Source organism: Electrona antarctica (assembly GCF_951216825.1).
Source record: "Electrona antarctica genome assembly, chromosome: 2".
Classification (NCBI taxonomy): domain Eukaryota; kingdom Metazoa; phylum Chordata; class Actinopteri; order Myctophiformes; family Myctophidae; genus Electrona; species Electrona antarctica.
Genome location: NC_136807.1, coordinates 49,858,589 through 49,878,802, shown reverse-complemented (window position 1 = coordinate 49,878,802; position 20,214 = coordinate 49,858,589). Strand labels below are relative to the sequence as shown.

Here is a 20,214-nt window from a genome sequence, read left to right as displayed (position 1 = left end):
AGAGTATTGGTCTTTATGTGATAAGTTATGTGATTTAGCACAATAGGGTTTGTTGCATTAGGCTACAATTTACTTACTCAGTCACAACTCAGAGAAGTTACCCAGCCGTTCTTCATCCAGCCCAAACGTGAACTATTTTTTTCTTTTGTTTTTAGATTAGATAAAAAAATTTACCCCCCTTTTCTCCCCAATTTAGTCGTTATTATATTTCTGTGTTGTATATCCTACTGACTCTCACCTGCCAGTGAGGAGCCCCCACCGGGAGGACGTAGTAGAGTCCCAGCCCGTATGAATACATGCAGTGAAAAATAACACCCTCCCTGCTCGCACACGGGCCATTTGTGTTCGCATAGACGTCAAAGTCAAAGTCGTACGATTTGTCACACACGTTACCGCAGTGAAATTTGTTCCCCGCATTTGACCCATCTCTTGGAGCGGTGAGCCACAGCCAAGGAGCGGTGAGCCGTGCCGCGCTCGGGAATCAGTTGATTTGACCCCCCCAATCCAACCCTTTAATGCTGAGTGCCAAGCAGGGAGGCATTGGGTCCCATTTTTACAGTCTTTGGTATGACCCGGCCGGGGATCGAAGCCCCGACCTCCCAGTTTCAGGGCGGACACTCTAACCACAAGGCCACTGAGCAGGATGCACCACGGTGGATTTTGACACACAGTCAACTGTGTGTGTGTGTGTGTGTGTGTGTGTGTGTGTGTGTGTGTGTGTGTGTGTGTGTGTGTGTGTGTGTGTGTGTGTGTGTGTGTGTGTGTGTGTGTGTGTGTGTGTGTGTGTGTGTGTGTGTGTGTGTGTGTGTGTAATTACACAATAGCACAAACTGGCATGGACAGCCACCACTACTGAATAAAATATTTTTGCGCTGAAGATAGAAAAGTCCTGGGAGAAAGAGTCTTATACTTGTTCATTTGCACGCAACCTAAATTAATTATTTATCCGGAGAATGAATAAATTGTCGCCTCTAGCCCGTGATTGAACTTGAGCTTGTGTGAGAAATACAGCCCGCAGTGCCAGCAGCTCCTCTGGGTTTACACTGTTGATGTGGTTCTCAATAATAATGAAAATGTTAAACCATTTTGACCTGAGATCAGATTCTAAAAATGTCTTCTACATCCTGACAGTTTTCTGAAAAAGCTATGTTTCTATGTCAGTCGTTCTTCGAATTTTCAAAAATAGCTAAAGCACAACATAATGCTAACACCAAAAGGGGTTCCCGCTCAAAAGGAGTTAAACCATTATACTACACAATGTCAGAGCTTTGTGCCCAAAACCGAGATGGACATGATTTGAAATACCGGTATAGTGTCATACATACATACATACACACAATGACGGAGGGCTGTAAATCTATATGAGTACTGTTTTACGCATGCACGCACGCACGCACGCACGCACGCACGCACGCACGCACACACGCACGCACGCACGCCAGTTTGTCATGGAGCAGAACAGGGTGCTGCCATCTGCCTGTTCCAAGTGATGAATGATTATAGATTTATAGACTTTTATTTATTCATTTCTATGTTAATAATGTATTCATCATCGAAGCGTTGAGTTGTTTAGGTACTTTTGCTCTCATTGGTATGTATGTGTGTGTGTGTGTGTGTGTGTGTGTGTGTGTGTGTGTGTGTGTGTGGACTCATTTAAAATGGATGGTGGGGCTGAGGGGAACGAGAAGGAAGGAAGGAAGGAAGGAAGGAAGGAAGGAAGGAGGAGGGAGGGTGGGGCCAAGAAGAGATGGAGAGAGGGAGAAAGAGAAGGGGGGGATGAATGGAATATAAAGGAATAAAGATGAAAGCTGAATTTCCACGGTCTTCTTTCCACTTGAAGCAGGTTTGTGCGTACATGTGTGAGTGCGTGTGTGTGTGTGTGTGTGTGTGTGTGTGTGTGTGTGTGTGTGCGTGTGCGCATGTGTGTGTGTGTGTGTGAGAGAGAGAGAGAGTTTGTATGTGTGTGTGTGGGGCAGGGGGGGTGGGGCAGGTGTAATGACAGCATGACAAAAGAGAGAAATGGTGAGAAGGGAACATACAGAATATAAAATAGAGAAACAGTTTGACAGAGAGGGGAAGTTATAGAGCCAAAGAGTGCAGAGAGAAAGCAAGACAGATCTAGATGGGGAGAGAGTGTGTAGTTGATGGGGAGAGAGACTGAGAAAATGAGAGGGGAGGAGAGACGGAGAGAGAGAGAGAGAGGGAGGGAGGGAGAGAGGGAGGGAGAGAGAGTGACAGAAATACATAACGGAGTGAAGCACCACAGACAGAGTCACAGAGGAGCTGAGAGGAGGCAGTTTCTGCGTCTAAACTGTCAGGCTTGTAAGCAGCAGTGGGTAGTGTCTTGTTTACTTGGAATACGTTCACTTTCAAGCCCACACACACACACACACACACGCACGCACACAAACTCACTCACACACACACAGGGCAGATGGACTCATACACACACATACAGGCAGTGTGTTTGCGTTTAAATTCAGCACTACTTACCATCTGTGTTGATCACAGATTAGAAACTTGAAATAGTGTGTGTATGTGTGTGTGTGTGCGCGCGCTATCCTGGGTTTCCTACACATCAACACATGGACTAAGAGCACATGTGCTGCGCTTGTATTTGGAGTCAACGTTGGCCTGTGCTGATTGATTTTTGGACTTGACACTTGGAGATCAAGAGAGCGTTTCTTTTTTTGGGTGTGTTGGAATTCTACAAACGCTTTGGCTCTTCAGGCTCACTCGGGATTTTTGTGTATGCGTGTTTGATCTAAGTGCACGTGTGTTTCCAGTGTGTCTGTGTGCAAACGAAGAGCATGTACAGGCTAAGGGCAGCAGTGGTCCTACTAGCCCTCCTGGGTGACACCTTAACAACGGCATGGAGAGCTGCTCAACCCAGGTTACAGTTAACACATTCAGGTATGGGATGACACATAATGTTTGTGTTTGTGTTTTTTTTATGAATGTTTTGTCTCTCTCTCTCTCTCTCTCTCTCTCTCTCTCTGTTCTTTTTCTAACGTATCTCACACATTCAGGTTTATACACCCTCTCCTTCTTGGACCCTGATAGATATCTTTTATATATCCAATCAACAATGATCCATTCTGTGTCTCTGCCTGTCTTCTGTTTCTCTCTCTCTCTCTGCTTTCTTCTGTCTGTCTGCCTGCCTGTCTCTCTCTCTGACAGATTCCTATGTAATCACCTGTATTGAATTAGACCGTCTTGTCTTCCTTGGCTCTTCCTTGGCTCTCTCTCTCTCTCTCTCTCTCTCTCTCTCTCTCTCTCTCTCTCTCTCTCTCTCTCTCTCTCTGTCAATTCAATTTCAATTCAAAGGGCTTTATTAGCATGAGAAAAGATACGTTAATATTGCCAAAGCAGCAAAATTGGAACAATTAAAACAAAATAATGTATTCTGTGGTGCTTCACTCCGTTATGTATCTCTCTCTCTCTCTCTCTCTCTCTCTCTCTCTCTCTCTCTCTCTCTCTCTCTCTCCTCAGTGTCTGTTTCATTAGGTTCGGTTCCTCTCCCCCTCTTTCTCCTTAAACATTCTCTCTGATCACCAGTACACATTAAGTCAAATCACAAGTGTTCATTTGACTTAATCCTCTTGAATCTCGCAAACGGTCCATTTTTGTTAAATCGTTACACTCAAAACTCTCCCTGTCTACTGAATCCGGTCAGGTGGTCTCGTCTCACACTATAAAAGTTAAACTCAGGATGTTACATTTGGTGTTTTAAGCATTATGTTATGCTTTAGCTATTGAAAAATAGCAGATCTACAAGCTCATAGCGCGGCACCGAGTGCCACGCTACGAGCTTGTAGGTCTGCTATTTTTCGAAAATCGCGAAAATGTGGTGCAAATCATTGAATATATATTCTTTCAGTGAAAACGTTTTCAACTCAAATCTTTGCTTCTGGGTAGGGGGGGGGGAAGGGGGGGGTCCCTGGAACAACATATTTTCAGATGGGTGTCCGCGGCCAAATACAGATAATTCTGGGGGTCCTTGACATGTTAAAGGTTAAGCACCACTGACACAGAAACATAGGTTTTTCAGAAAACTGTTAGGATTTAGAAGCCTTTTTTTTGGGTCTCGTCTCACACTATGAAAGTTAAACTCGGGAGTCGGGACGTTACATTTGGTAGCTAAAGAATCCCCCCCCCCCCCCCCCCCCCCCTCTCTCTCTCTCCATCTCCCTATGTGGTCTCCATAGTGGTCTCTCTCTCTCTCCATCTCCCTATGTGGTCTCCATAGTGGTGACGCGATTCTTCTGCCCAGTTTGTCTCTCCCACACATTTTAGTAGTTGTCAGGGATATGTGCCGGGCGGGAGGCCTTTTGATGGTGGAAGGCATTGTGGGAGTTGTGAAATACAGATGTAGATACCATGGGGAGGCGAGCTATAGCTGCGTTATCTCCCTGTGTATGAAATGCAATTAAATTAATTGACTGGACATGCTTGACTTCTAACAGCCGGTCAGAGGGCGGCATGATTGCTGACCAAAACAAATCACATAATGCTGTATTTGCGTTATTAACCCTGAGATCAGATTCTAAAAATGTCTTCTACATCCTGACAGTTTTCTGAAAAAGCTATGTGTCTATGTCAGTGGTTCTTCGATTTTTCAAAAATAGCAGACCTACAAGCTCGTAGCGCGCCACCGAGTGGCGCGCTATGAGGTTGTAGATCTGCTATTTTTCAATAGCTAAAGCATAACATAATGCTAACACCAAAAGGGGTTCCCGCCCAAAATGGGTTAAGTATTGTGATTGTATTTGATACAGTGATGCAGGTGAACTCAGCTGTGTTTCTCACACAGTGACATTTCTCTGTTTTAAAAATGGGAATTTAGGGAATATCGATGGATAATATTTGTTAAAGTATCGGATGAAAGAATCCCGGTAGCAGCGGTGGCCGAACGGTTTGCGGAGCGGACTTGATACCGGAAGGTCGCCAGTTTGAATCCCCGGACCGACACGTTAAAATTACCACCGCTGAAGTGCCCTTGAGCAAGGCATTGAACCCCAACCATGAAATGTTCTATGAGCAGGGCCTGGCTGTAAACAAGCATCTCGAGCTTAGTCCACCTATACCCTGGGTAAACAAAGAACTTTGCTTTGCTTTTTTCCCTTTTCTGAGATTCAAGGTAATTTGTAGGTATGTGAATGTGGATGACACCAACGTACTCTGTAGAGGATATCATCTGAAATTCTTCTCTGTCTAAAAACTGTCTATGTACAATGTACAGTATTGTTGGGGTATAGCCAATTGATACGTTTTTGAAATGTGTGCTGTAAATACACAGCAAAAATCCTGGTTCCTGAGTGAACCGTCAAGGGAATGGAGGATTGTACTGTGTTGGCATAAGAATTGTTCCCTCAGTGATTTCACACATTATTTATCCAGTGTGTTTCTTTTTTTGCTGTTTCCGCTCTGGTTCACATCCATAAACAGTCGTTGCATTCACACCTGGGAGTGAACTGTACGACCACAGTCCTCCTATTGTTTGGTGCACTCGGAGCTGCCCAGTAACCACCGTCCCTTTTACAGTGGGCCACAGGGACGTGGCTATAGTGTGCAACCACATTGCTTCATTGTTTACTATTGAGCGACTCCTCCAGGACAATAAAAGGTCACATAGCGTTGCTCAAGAGCACTCTTAGTGTAGTGGCTGAGAGAGAGAGAGAGAGATGAGGGCATTACTCTCTCACTCCTCCCACCCACATCTTCCACAGGGCGTCCGAGAAATCGAACCGCCGACCCCAAAAACTAAACCAATGTCCCACGGCAAAAAATAGCCGATCAACAAGAGATTGCCTTTTTTTTTCAGGCTTCACACTCCTCCTCCCACCCAAAACAGTTTCCCAGGTCGTGCGGGAAAACGAACCGCCAATCTTCCTTGCAGCGAGCCCCGAAGTTTCTAATCTAGCTGGAAATTATATGAGTTGTTGTGAGAATGTGGTGTTGCCGTGTTGATAGAACTGTACATAACAAGAATGTGGATGTTGGTTGAGAATGATGATGACAGAGAGAAGCAGGCGGAATATCTTGCACATCCAAAGGCAGAATTTACACTCTCTCAACATTCAGAGTCTTCAGAGAATCACCTTCAAATTAAAAGATTGTTCGGAGGAACTTTTTCCATTAGTTTGCACCAAGACACATTCCACCACGTTCCTCTCTCCTTCTTTAATCATGTTTATCAAAGAAAGAGACGCATGCACGCACGCACGCACGCACGCACGCACGCACGCTAGGGCTTTCACTTCTAGTGATTTTTACTAGTTGCCTAGTTGTTTAACTACCCATTATTTAATAATATTTATAAATTTAAAAACTGTGTACATTGGTGACTATAATATAGCATTCTAGCTGATCTTGAGGCCTACAAAAACGAAAAAACTTTTTCTTCTTCTTATCAACTAGTCAACTAGTACCAACAAGATCGATAGTGGATGTACTAGTCGACTAGTTGAACAGTCGATTAATTGCTTAAACCTAACGCACGCACTCACCACGCACGCACGCACGCACGCACGCACGCACGCACGCACGCACACACACACACACACACATACGGTGCAGATTGAGAAAGCATCTGTTACACGCCCTTACATAAGCCAAACGCAGACATTCTGTCAAGTACAAAATGATAAGATTGGATCTGAAGAATCATGACCTAGAAAGTACAAAGAGAGACCGAGGGGGGGGGGGTGTAAGAGAAGGATGGAGAGAGTGAGAGAAAGAGACAGGCAGAGAGAGAAGACAGGGGAGAGAGAATATGTTTCAAGGAACTTCTGCTGTGTGTGTGTGCGTGTGTGTGTGTGTGTGTGTGTGTGTGTGTGTGTGTGTGTGTGTGTGTGTGAGAGAAACCCTCAGAAGAGTTTTGTCAGGTGGAATTGGAATATGGCTCCAATTAAGTCAGAATGTAGAGAGCCACTGAAAGAGCTGTGTGTGTTCCTGAGTTTATTTGGCTGTCATTGGATGTGTGTGCGTGTGCGCGCGCGTGTGTCTTACCTGTGTCCATGTCTTTGAACAAACTTTGTGTGTGTGTGTGTGTGTGTACTTGTGACTGTATAGTGCATTTTCTCTATGTCTGCGTGTGAGTTTGCAGATGATGATGTGTAGTTGACAATCATGCAGCGCTGCACACAAAGCAATGTGTGTGCGTGTGTGTGCGTACATGCAAGTGTCTGTCTGTAGTGTATATAGTTTGCGTGTGTGTGTGTGTGTGTGTGTGTGTGTGTGTGTGTGTGTGTGTGTGTGTGTGTGTGTGTGTGTGTGTGTGTGTGTGTGTGTGTGTGTGTGTGTGTGTGTGTGTGTGTGTGTGTGTGTGTGTGTGTGTGTGTGTGTGTGTGTGTGTGTTCATGTTTCTGTGACCCCATGCATCTATTTGCTTGTACTATTTCACTAGTAAGAGACCACACCTCTAAGAGACCACACCTCTAAGAGACCACACCTCTACTCAAGTGTAACAGTTTATTGAAACATAATGAGATGAATGTTGGAACGGGGTGAGGAACCCAAGGTTAGGGCGAGACTCAGGGTGGGGGGTGTAGTAGTCTCTGGAGCGGACAGCCATCGATGCTCTACTCGGGATGATCGGTTGGTCGTCTCTGCTCCATCACTTAGTTACTTATTTATGTCACCAGAAACAGCCAATAGTGTGTACCAAAATCTCCCGGAGGGGGCGTCAACATATGTGTCACGTGGTAGCGGCCGCCATACTTGTTGGCTTGTCTGGTTTGTTTACATTGAGCGACCATCCGGTGCTTGTATACGTTCTTTTTTAAAACTGACCTCACAATGGTGCAGACTTGCTCAGTAAATAAGTGCCACAGCAGGTCACGTCGAGGGAATGAGCCAGAAAACGGAATTCGATTTTCAGCTTTCCAGCATGGAGACGGCACCAAGGAACCCAGATTGACGAGTTTACAAAAAAAGACGTAGACTGGCTTGGATCTCGGCTGTACGGCGCACGGGCGCAGAAACATAACGTTCAACAAAGTATCTAAGCACAGCCGTGTTTGTTCACAACATTTTCCTTGTCCTTGTAATGTATTTGGGCCAGACTTTCTATCCATCCTGGTGTTGGTTCACTATGTTGTCGACAAGAACGAGCTCAATATTTACAAAAACATACCACCGTCACTCTATTCTGAGTGATGTGGGCTAGAATTTAAAGCCCACGAGAGGGGCTTCAGACGCCACCCCCCTCTTGGTGACGTACACGTTTTTTAGAAACTATAAGGGACCACCATTCTTACCCCGACATACATACATACCCAGCCGATCACCAAACTTACCTTAGTTGCGTCATCAGCAAATCCCTGATTGCCCGACGGACAACACCGACACACGACCGACATACGCAGCCGATTACAGTACTTGCCCGTTCTGCTTGCAGGTGTATTTATGCGGTGGTGATTGCACCAGGGATTGGCTGTGGTGAGAGGAGGCAGGTGTAGTGGATATACGGGTGATTGGCTGTGGTGAGAGGAGGCAGGTGTAGTGGATATACAGGTGATTGGCTGTGGTGAGAGGAGGCAGGTGTAGTGGATATACAGGTGATTGGCTGTGGTGAGAGGAGGCAGGTGTAGTGGATACAGGTGATTGGCTGTGGTGAGAGGAGGCAGGTGTAGTGGATACAGGTGATTGGCTGTGGTGAGAGGAGGCAGGTGTATAGTGGATATGGGTGATTGGCTGTGGTGAGAGGAGGCAGGTGCAGTGGATACAGGTGATTGTGAATGGGGAGTGGCCGCTGAGTGAAGGTGGGAGGTGATTAAGGGAGTGGCAGTGATGAGCAGAGGGTAGTCTCCACTCCTGAAACTACGTTGTAAACAACTTCCCATATAGAGCGCGACGCTCTATAAGTCCCGCCCCCTTTCATGACGACGCCAGGCCCAGGAAATGATTCCCAATGCATTTTTCCCATAGACATTTCAAAAAGTATTTATTTAAAGACGGTTACGCCACGGACAAAGCCAACTCGAGTCGTGACAACTCATGACAACAAACACAATATTTTGGACCAAACAAATAATTACAAAGAAGAAAAACAACAAAAAAAGTGTTGTAACCTGCCGTTTTTTTCTTCTTTCTAATTATTTGTTCGGCCCAAACAATTGTGTTTGTTGTCATGAGTTGTCATGACTCGAGTTGGCTTTGTCCGCGGCGTAAACGTCTTTAAATAAATACTTTCTGAAATGTCTATGAGGAAAATGAACGGAGAATCATTTCCTGGGCCCTGGTAGGGGGGACTGCGACGCTCTATACTGTGTGCGTGCGTGCGTGCGTGCGTGCGTGCGTGCGTGCGTGCGTGCGTGCGTGCGTGCGTGCGTGCGCGTGTGCGTGTCTCTTGGGGGGATCCCAGCCTCTCAGTGGGAGCTGTATTCTGTGGTCACTTCCCTTCTGGTCACCCCTGAGATCTCTCCATTTTTCCCAGATGCACTCAAGCTGCATTCAGACCGTCAGCCCTGGAGATGCTGGCGAATGACGCTCATTTGACAACTTGAACCGCAGCAACCCAATCTTCTGGTGGGAACGTTGGCGAGGTGTGAGCTTGTAGATCTGCTATTTTTGCCGAAGAGATTTGGTGTAGAGAGGGAACCGATTTTCATTTGGTGTGTAGAGTGAACCAGCTTACCAAGAACAGTTGCAATTTAGATCTGTTTCACTAAGACTAGAGGGTTTAAGTGCTTAATGTCTAGTGAACTATAGTTCTACCCTCTGTAATTTGCTTAAGCATATTACACGAGGGTGTGGGTGTGGTTTAACGTGATTATTGCCACGACAGTGATGCGGTCAGGAACGAGACGTAGTCGAGTTCCGCAAGCATCACTGAAGTGGCAATAATCACGTTAAACCACACCCTCTCGTGTAATATTGCAATTATACATCAGTTACCCTTAGTTAAAACTAAGAACATCGCTGAAAAAACATATTTTTTTAATGACAGATGTAGTCACTACGACCACAAATGTCCCAAGAAAGTAGCTAGCCTAGCCACCGACTGATTAGGTGTGGAGTGGTGCTCGTTTGATCCACGGCTAGAAGGCTGTTTCAACCAATCAGATTGCTTCCTCGAAACGACCTGTGGTATAATGTTGAATATGCCAGGAAGAACGTCACATTTCATACCAGACGGACACATAGACAGACGATCTGAGTGATTGATTTAGCACTGATGCTAATAAAAGGATAACACAAAAAGCCCTAATGGCTTGTTTCCATTGTGGTCCTATATGTATTCAATTCATCAAAGGGGGGGGGTTACAGACTTGGAGAAAAACAGATAGAGAGAGGGGGGGGGGACAGACAGGCAGGGACAAGGTGTTAGAGGTCTGTGAGTGACAGCATGAGAGGGGGAGTGGTAGAGAGAGAGAAGAGTGAAAGGGAGAGAGAGAGAGAGATGTGGAGTATAGACAGAGGTGTGTTCACTTTGAGATTGATTGAGTGTGATCGGTGAAGTGAAACAGTGTCCAACACAGCTCCATGTGTCTGAGAAAACGCCTCCTACAGACTTCACTACATGCCTGATTACCTCCTGCTCGCTGTCTCCATCTGCAGCAGTCTTTTCAGTCTCATTCGGTTTCACTCTCCCTCTCTCTCTCTCTCTCTCTCTCTCTCTCTCTCATGAACACACGCATGCACGACTGCACACACATACAAACACGCACGCACGCACACACACACACACACACACACACACACACACACACACACACACACACACACACACACACACACACACACACACACACACACACACACACACACACACTTTCTCTCTTTATCCCCTCCTCTCCTTCCTCCAGCTAGCCTAATGACTAAATTATCCCAGTTATCCACTCAAACTTCATGTCTCCCACATGCAGTTCTGGTCTGGAACTGGACACGCACACACACACACACACACACACACACACACACACACACACACACACACACACACACACACACACACACACACACACACACACACGTGCATCACGTACTAATGAGTCTATGATGGTGGCCATTCAGTGATTGGTGATTTAGTGGTTTCACTGATGGTAAATGGCAGATTGAGATTAGGGTCTGCGGCCCCCCCACACACAAAAGAGACATTTTACTGCAGGGATTATAGTTGAAATGTATAGTGGTGGTGGGGCTCACAAAGGGACCAATCATGTGAAATGACTGGCGGGCCAGACACACCAGACACACCAGACACATGCGCACACGCACACGCACACGCAAACCACCTGGTCGTTCGTTTGGCTTGTTGTTTTCAGGTCTGTGTCACATGATGCAAACGGTGGGAATTCAGTGTCTGTTTTCAGTTGTGAAAACAGACACAACAGACACTTGGAAAAGATGGTATGCTATTTATTGATTGATTGAATACTTTATTAAAACACATTATGTGCCCTTTTAATCCCCGACCCAGGGACAACAAACACCATTTTTTGGACCGAACAAATAATTAGAAAGAAGAAAAAAACGGAAGGTTACAACACTTTTTTTGTTGTTTTTCTTCTTTGTAATTATTTGTTTGGTCCAAAATATTGTGTTTGTGGTCATGAGTTGTCACGACTCGAGTTGGCTTTGTCCGCAGCGTAACCGTCTTTAAATAAATACTAATAGAAATGTCTATGGGAAAAATGCATTGGGAATCATTTCCTGGGCCTGGCGTCGTCATGAAAGGGGGCGCTCTATAGGGGTTGGCCACTCAAGGAAACACGGCAATTGGTGAGCGACGCCATTGGCTGACTATCCATGGTCAATAAATCAATAATTTGGGGGTGGGTCCCTGGTTTGCATAACCCATTTAGGCCTGACCTCGACATTTAAAAAAAAATCTTCTAAATCCATATTTTCACGATTTTTCAAAAATAGCAGACCTACAAGCTCGTAGCGCGCCACTCGGTGGCGCGCTACGAGCTTGTAGATCTGCTATTTTTCAATAGCATAATGTTTAAAACACCAAAAGGGGTTCCTGTCCAGAATGGGATAATGATGTACAAGTTTGAGGTCAATCGGTCGGACCGTGCCCGAGTAACGCTCGGGACAGACACTCTCCCCCTCTTCCGTCCTTGTCTCTCTCCCCCCAATATCACATCATATAAATGAGAACGTCTTTAAAATCGTGTAAACTTTTAAAAAAGGAATAGATTTTTCATCATTCATGAATTCTATGAGAGCTGTATCTATTATGTATGTAGGCCAGTTGAGTGTTTCACAGGCTGGGGGCATGGGGACGTTGCTTAGTAATTCACTGTTCTCCAAAGCAGGTTGTTTTGCATAGAAATAGGCTATTCTCTCCCATTAATTTTAATGGAGGCTGTCTATGAAGTTGGCAGTATACCATTGCTTGTCACGCCTCAAAGCGAAAAGACAACTGTTTGCTAACACCGCGCGGTATACACTAGACAGTATACGCATTCTCATTTAGGACAGTCATTTCCTCTGGAAATATTATTTTCAAAAGAAAAGCTGATTTTCGCAGGCTGTGTTTATGCTAATTAGGTAAAATGTGTCATGTTTTGGACCACTCACGGCGGTTCAGTGTTGTGTTCACCATGCCTTAGGCTAAAGGATCTTCAGAAGAATGTGTTAATCATGATAACATTCTAGACCTGGAGGTTATCCCCTAGTTAGGCGGTTGGGCAGTGGAAGGGTTCCACTGCTGGAACTCAGGTTTACAATGTTTTTTGACCATTTACAGTATTATTATTGTGTGTGTATTTTGCTTTTTCTGCCCACTCTTTCTTCCTTTTCTCCTGAAATGTACACTCTGAAGTGATATTGCCCTGTTGCCCCTGTTAAGTGTTGACTTGATGCCATATGTTGTCCATCTGAAGAAAGCGAGGATTATACAGAGACATTGGAGATGGAGTCACTTGGAGGGGGCATGAGGGGGGAGGGAGGGAGGATGGGTGAAAAAAATAATCCTGGGAATTGCACTTGTATCCTATGTATAAATATAAATGCTGTCTATACTGTACTGCTTTATCCAAATAAAAAAAATATTATAAAACAAATAAAAAATAAAAATAAAAATAAAGATTCTAGACCTGGCCAGTTGAAGACCCCTGCATGTTCTCCTCACAACTTGCAAATTATAATATCGGTAATCTGGAAACTGCAGTTTATTATTATAGCATATAGTTTTAAGTCACTCTGGATAACCGTGTTAATTAAATTCTCCAAAAGTTATGTAAAGACAAAACTATTCTTTGAACCTCCCATTTTTTTTAAGATTTATTTATTGACAGTGTACAAGACGTATAACCATCCAATTTCTTTTAAAAAAAAAAAAAAAAAATACAGGGGAAAATGTCAAAAAGGCAAAAGAAAAAAAAAAGCAAAAAGAGCTTCCAATTTCTTCAGTATATTCCAGAGACCCATGTTAATCGTTTTGTGAAGCAACCTATACCATTTAGTCCATAAAGCCAGACATTTGGACAACATTCGTCTAACAAAATTCTGCCTCTCATGGTGTCGGTTCTCAACTTGTTTGAGATATTCTGCTTTGGCAGTGAAGTCTGGACCCAAGCTATCAAGTAACATGATATCCATTCAGTGGGTGCTGGCAAATGTTAACTCATTTTGACCTGAGATCAGATTCTAAAAATGTCTTCTACATCCTGACAGTTTTCTGAAAAAGCTATGTTTCTATGGGGTATGAGACCAAGCAGGGATGTGCACACATATAGACATCAAAGGGGGCTTCAGCCCCTGCCCTTTTACCCGACGGCCCTCTCCGGACCACGAATGCAGCATTTACTACGGTGAAAAAAAATGCAAAAATGCCACTCCTTTCCATGCCATGCCGGAAGGAAGGCAGCATTCGGGCGAATTCCTTTTTTTCCCCCCCTCCTGAAGTCTCCTGAACTTGGAACGCAGCGTTTTGCGCTGGAACCGAATTTGTTTAGAAATCCACGTCGTTACACCGCATCTCCAACTAAGCTAAAGATTGCTGGGTTGCGCCCCCCGAAAATAGCTGATCTACAAGCTCTCAACGCGTCCCAGCGCGACGCGTTGTGAGCTTGTAGATCTGCTATTTTCAGTGTGAAGGGTTCCGTAATGCATCCCCTGCCTTGGTAACAACACTCCTATCGACAGCGGACAAGCTGCGAATGGATCCTCCCTGGGCTTCCTGCTGCTAACATCACACATATATCTTTAACCACACGACACCACCACTGTAATTAACCAAAGACCACAGGATTCAAGTTTCAACGTCTGTTCGTTGAACACAAGCGCAATGCTCTCATTCATGGAGTCACTTTCATGTGATGACTGAAATTGGAGATGTCCCGGCCTGTGGGACCGTGGCTCAGCGGTCCAGCCAGGCACCTTGGCCGGTATAGTCCAAGTCTGGCAGTGTGCCGCGGGTTCGACTCCCGATCAGACGGCCTTTACTGCATGTCGTCGTCCCCCCCCCCCCCCCCCCCCCCCATCTCTCCCCATCTCTCTCCCCATTTCCTGTCAGCCTACTGTCTGTCCCTCCATAACAAATATAAAATAAAGGCGAAAGCCACAAAAAAACATAAAAAAAATAAAAAAATTGGAATGTCCCGATACTGGGGGTTGACACTATGGCAGGTAAATAAAATGTTGGGGCATGTGGAGTTTGCTTTGTGAGTTGCCCAAAGTGCAAAGTGCACATATGAGTGAGGAGGAGTTTGCTATAAACACAACACGAGATCACAACACTGGTATCGGTATTCGGTACCGGTAACGGCTAACACGGAGATTGTGGTATCGGGATCGGGAACGAAAAAAGTGTATCGGGACGTCTCTAATTGAAATATTGAAATATTACTAAATGACTACTACAGTACTACTTAACCCATTCAGGCCTGACGTCGAAATTAAAAAAAAAAGTTTTCTAAATCATGACAATTTTCTGAAAGATTTGAGGCACATTTTAACGATTTTTCAAAAATAGCAGACGCGCTATGAGCTTGTAGATCTGCTATTTTTCAATAGCCAAATTATAACATAATGTTTAAAACACCAAAAGGGGTTCCCGCCCAAAATGGGTTAACTATGTAATTTCATGTACAGAATAGATTTCATGCAGAGATGTCTTAGCGCTGAGATCTTGACCCTTTCTCTACTGGTTTCTCGTAATGTATGTTGGTAATCAACGTTTCTATAGGCTTATCTGTGCTCATTATACATCTCTCTGTAAGAGCCCTACACAGGCTAGAATGTAAAATGCAAGCATAGCAAATACTACATATTTGTACCATTTTCGACGGCATTATCTTGAAGTTGCTTTTAGGCTTTATTTTTCACGAGTATTACCTCTGTTTCTCTACATTCCTTTCCCTTTAGATCCATAAGGGAATGTAATCCACAAAGACACACTTGACTTTGTGGCTAGTGGTTACCAGGAGGGAAAAGAGATCAACAGTATTAAAGACAGACTCTAGAAATGTCCCACAACCATTCTTGTTGCTCATTACCTCTAGATTAGGAGCTAGTGATTATTATTATAATTAGTGGAAGGCATTTTCTTTTTTAAATGATGAGATGCATGGACACCTGGGGCTCCATTTTCGTCACCGCTAAACCCCTTATCCCTAAACTTCTTTGCCTTTTTTTTTACTATTTTGAAAAACATTTTTGAATAGTTCAACTAGCCAATCTACATTGACATGCTGTGAGCTTGTAGACTGGCCATTTTAACTATTGAAAAATGTTTTGCAAAATAGTAAAAAAAAGGCAAAGAAGTTAAGGGGTTTAGCGGTGACGAAAATGGAGCCCCTGGTGTCCACGCAGGGTGCGCATGTGTCTGGCCCCAGTGCAGTATATGAATTAGAATTTGAGGGGCGCTAGCCCCTCCTATATACAGCTTTTCGCCACAACACTTGTCACATTTGCTATTGACAATGAAAGGAGGAATTTACGTCATATGTGTCTGAACAAACCAGCTTTTTGTGGCAACACAAACATTAAATGCCATTGACAATGAAAGGAGAATTTAACGTCATGATGTGGACGAGCAAATGGACTTTTCTAAACACAGTGCAACTGTTTTAATTCAGCTCGGGGCTTGACAAATTAATTAATGAGGAAGTATATAACAATTTGTATTGGATGATGTACGGTGATAAGAGCTCCCCTCACTTCACACGGGTGTGATTTTTTTTGGAGATGCGCTGATCCAACCTACTCCCCACCACGCGGCGCATCACACTCTGGGCTCCTGCGATACGCAGGACGACTTTGAAGTCGGGCCGGTCCCATATCGGTCGGATCGGCGGTTCTGGACAACCATGGATATCCTCCCTCCATTATGCCTATATATGGGCGTATTGGTCAGAGGGGCCGTTCTGGATAACCGTACATCTCCTGCTCCTATAGCCCGGCCATCGGCTGTCCGGCCTGGTTGATGGTGAGACAACAGAACAGTACTGTTTAACCCAATTAGACCTGAGGACGATTCTACAAATGTCTTCTAAATCCTGACAGTTTTCTGACAGTGGTCCTCAAACGTTTTCATGTCAAGGACCCCCAAAATATGTATTTGGCCGCCGACCCCCCCCCCCCCCCCCCATCTGAAAATATGTTGTTCCAGGGACCTCCCAGAAGCAAATATTTTAGTTAAAAAAACGTTCGCTCGCTCTGAAAGAATATATATTCAAAGATCTGCGCCACATTTTCACGATTTTTCAAAAAATAGCAGACCTACAAGCTCGTAGCGCGGCACTCGGTGCCGCGCTATGAGCTTGTAGATCTGCTATTTTTCAATAGCTAAAAGTATAACGCAACGCTCGAAACACCAACCATTCCCGACCAGAATGGGCTAAAATAGACACCAAAGGGATCTGATCTCTTGGCCCTTCCTTCGTCCCGCTCTCTTCTTCTCATGGCTGCGAAACAAACGGGCAAACCACAAGAATTTGTTTTGACAGCTATGAAAAGATCCCCATCTGTACCGCAAAGGGCTTGAAGTCATATTTCCTGTTCCTGTGTGTAAGTGTAACCCGGGATGTTATCGCCAAATGGGAGAGGGAGGATGTATATAGCCTATACAGCGAGAGTGAATGGACGATAGCACGAGGAATGAGGAAATGCAGTAGTTGGAAGTTTCGTCTTCCTCTTGTTGTGACTCACATGCAGCACGAGAAACCAAAAACCAAGACGTCTTCCATTATCGGAAGAACATAGCGAGCCTAATATAGCAATACTACCGGTATACACTTTCCACATCAGCGTCTGGAATCAGTGACGGCACTTCCTCTCATGCTCAGGCTGGTACACATTCGGACTCCTTCTGTATGTGTAGGATTGGCAGACCATAATAACCATGGTTAGCCATCTGTGTCTTTATGTAATCCAGAGTTGTGGGGCGCATTTTCTTCATTTGAAAATGGTGGGATCATGGAGAGTCAATAACTCAAAGTGGGGTCCGGGGACCCCCCAGGGGTCCTTGAGGGAGTTCCAGGGGGTCCCCAGCTAAATGATAGTTTGGAAGAAAATGGACCCTTATGGGTCTGTAACTCAGAGAGTGTACAATTGGGACCAAACAGACCTGTTAGGGTATACTCTCAGTTCAATTTACTTTGATTTTACAATATAAATTGGGGGTCCCAGAGATAGAAATGTCATTCAATGGGGGGTCCGTAGACTAATGCATGTCAAACTGGGGGTCCTTGAAATTAAACGGGTTGAGAATCACTGCTACAGCCGTAATGCTCTTCTCTTATGGGGGTCCCGACTCCCTGGCATATCTCAATATTCAAATGGGGGGTCCGTGGGGCTAATTAGTGTCAATTTGGGGGTCCTTGACATGAAAAAGTTTGAGAACCACTGATCTACAGTATACTGTATACTAGTAGCATTTGCAGTTATTTGCCTGCTCACTATGCTGATATACAGTATAGGAGGGCCATTCAAGCCACAAGCGGAGCCTGCGGCACCACAGTGGGCAAGGTGGAGCCTGCGGAACCATTGTGGCTCGAGAATCCACCATTCCTGAATGAAGTGCCTGGTGCTGGGAATCGTTTACGCCGCGGACAAAGCCAACTCGAGTCGTGACAAATCGTGACAACAAACACAATTTTTTGGGCCGAACAAATAATTAGAAAGAAGAAAAAAAACGGCAGGTTACAACACTTTTTTTGTTGTTTTTCTTCTTTGTAATTATTTGTTTGGTCCAAAATATTGTTTGTGTTGTCATGAGTTGTCACGACTCGAGTTGGCTTTGTCCGCGGCGTAACCGTCTTTAAATAAATACTTTTTGAAATGTCTATGAGGAAAATGCATTGGGATTCATTTCCTGGGCCATGGTAGGGGGCGGGACTGCGACGCTCTATAGGAGGCCAGTGTGAAAGGGACGCAGCAATAGTATAGTAATAGGACAATTATAAAGATTACAATTTAGGACAACCATCCATTATCCACATGAACCCCATATATAGCGTCCCTATTCTGGGATATAATGGACAAGCATTCTGTGAAAAAAGGCAGACATTCGGGCCAAAATAGGCAAACTCACAGTCACAACGACGCGTTTCAATGCTATGCATTATGGCAGGGGTGGGCAACTGGCGGCCCGGGGGCCACATGCGGCCCCCACCTTCACTTAATGCGGCCCTCAGGTTAATGTCAGAATACTGATGTAATATTGGTTTCAACTGTTTACAATTCCACAACATGCAAACATGACCCTCTTTAATTACTTCAGTCTAAATTAGTAGCTCAATGCTCAACACAAGTATAATTAAAGGCATTTGAAATTACATAAAAATGTTAACTTTCAGGATTCCAATTCAAAAATAGCAAAAAAAAATGCAAGATTTCAATTCGAATATAGCAAAAATAGCCGATCTACAAGCTCAAAACGCGTCGCAGCGCGACGCGTTTTGAGCTTGTAGATCGGCTATTTTTGCGACGACGATATATGGCCCTAGGGAGTGAGTGTGGAAATATAGTGGCCCTCTCCATCGTCAAAGTTGCCCAGCCCTGCATTATGGGCTTGTGGATGAGCTATTTAAATTTTTGAGGGGTGCTATAGCTCAGTTGTCATCTTACATTTTTGAGGGGCGCTAGCCCCTCCTATGAACAGGGTTAATGTTTGTCTTTAGTTCAATGTTTGTTTTGTAAACGCCATTGACAATGAAGGGACAATTTACGTCATATTATGTGCCATTTACGTCATATTGTCTCTTTATTGTTAATGGCGTTTAATGTTTGTGTTTGTTTTATATCACCATTACATCACCTAATCAACATGAGTTAAACATTGTATCATGGTTAAAAGATAATAATAACATAAGTTGACAAATGAATTCATGAACAAGTATATTCATTTTTTTATTGGACGATGTACGACGACAAGACCTCCCTCACTTCACACGGGTGTGATTTTTGATGTACAAGGAAGTATACAGGGTTATAGTGGTATATCAGATGTCAGAGCACACAGACATCCCATGACTATCCAATCAACAGACATCTCCTCCCATGACTATCCAATCAACAGACATCTCCTCCCATGACTATCCAATCAACTGATCAAACCAGTTGCTCTCTAATCTATCAGCGTAGGCTCTGTTGTCTCGACCAACCAGCTCACTGATGATACAGGTCTTGGCTGGAAAAAGGGAGCTTGCCCAGTGAACCTTTCCCTGGATAAATAAAGGTTAAAGAAACAGTTTAAATTAGACTAAAATAGGAGCAGATCTTAATGTGAGTACGTAGCTGGTATCCCAGGCTGATGATGATGATTAATCATAGGCACATGGAGGGCAGAGGTCAAACTGTACACGTGGGCCTGGCTGGCCTCAGACACAGTCCAGATGCTAGTGTGTGTTTAGATGGAATTGTGTGTGCGTGCGTGCGTGCATCCGTGCGCGCGTGCGTGCGTGTTTTGCGAGAGGATATCATTCATAGAAGTATATATGTGTGTGTGTGTGTGCGCGCGCGCAACTGTGCATGTGCATACATGCACGTGTCGTGTGTGAGACCAAATGCCTACCAGTGTGTGTGTGTGTGTGTGTGTGTCCTCTCTAGTGCTATATATGAATCATTCCCAGGAATCCACAACCCTCCCAGTCTAATTGCGACAGTAATTGGTGAAGTGATAACCCCATTTCCACAGGAAATGTGCCCCGGTTTCCGTGTTCCCCCTGTAGCGCAGCCAACTAAGTCTTCCCCCTGGGAACGCCAGTACCAGACAGCTAGAGTACCCCGAGGCTCCCCGAGAGAGGAACAGAC

At 44.6% G+C, this 20,214-nt stretch overlaps 1 protein-coding gene across 1 annotated transcript in view; it reads left to right on the top strand.

The window, feature by feature from the left end:
- The first annotated feature begins 2,298 nt into the window (after positions 1-2,298).
- sema3h (sema domain, immunoglobulin domain (Ig), short basic domain, secreted, (semaphorin) 3H) overlaps positions 2,299-20,214 on the top strand; it is an 85,660-nt gene continuing 67,744 nt past the window's right edge. Inside the window, exon 1 of the mRNA XM_079516278.1 lies at positions 2,299-2,913. Coding sequence (XP_079372404.1) covers positions 2,811-2,913 — 103 coding nt within the window. The 5' untranslated portion in view covers positions 2,299-2,810. The remainder of the gene's footprint in view (positions 2,914-20,214) is intronic.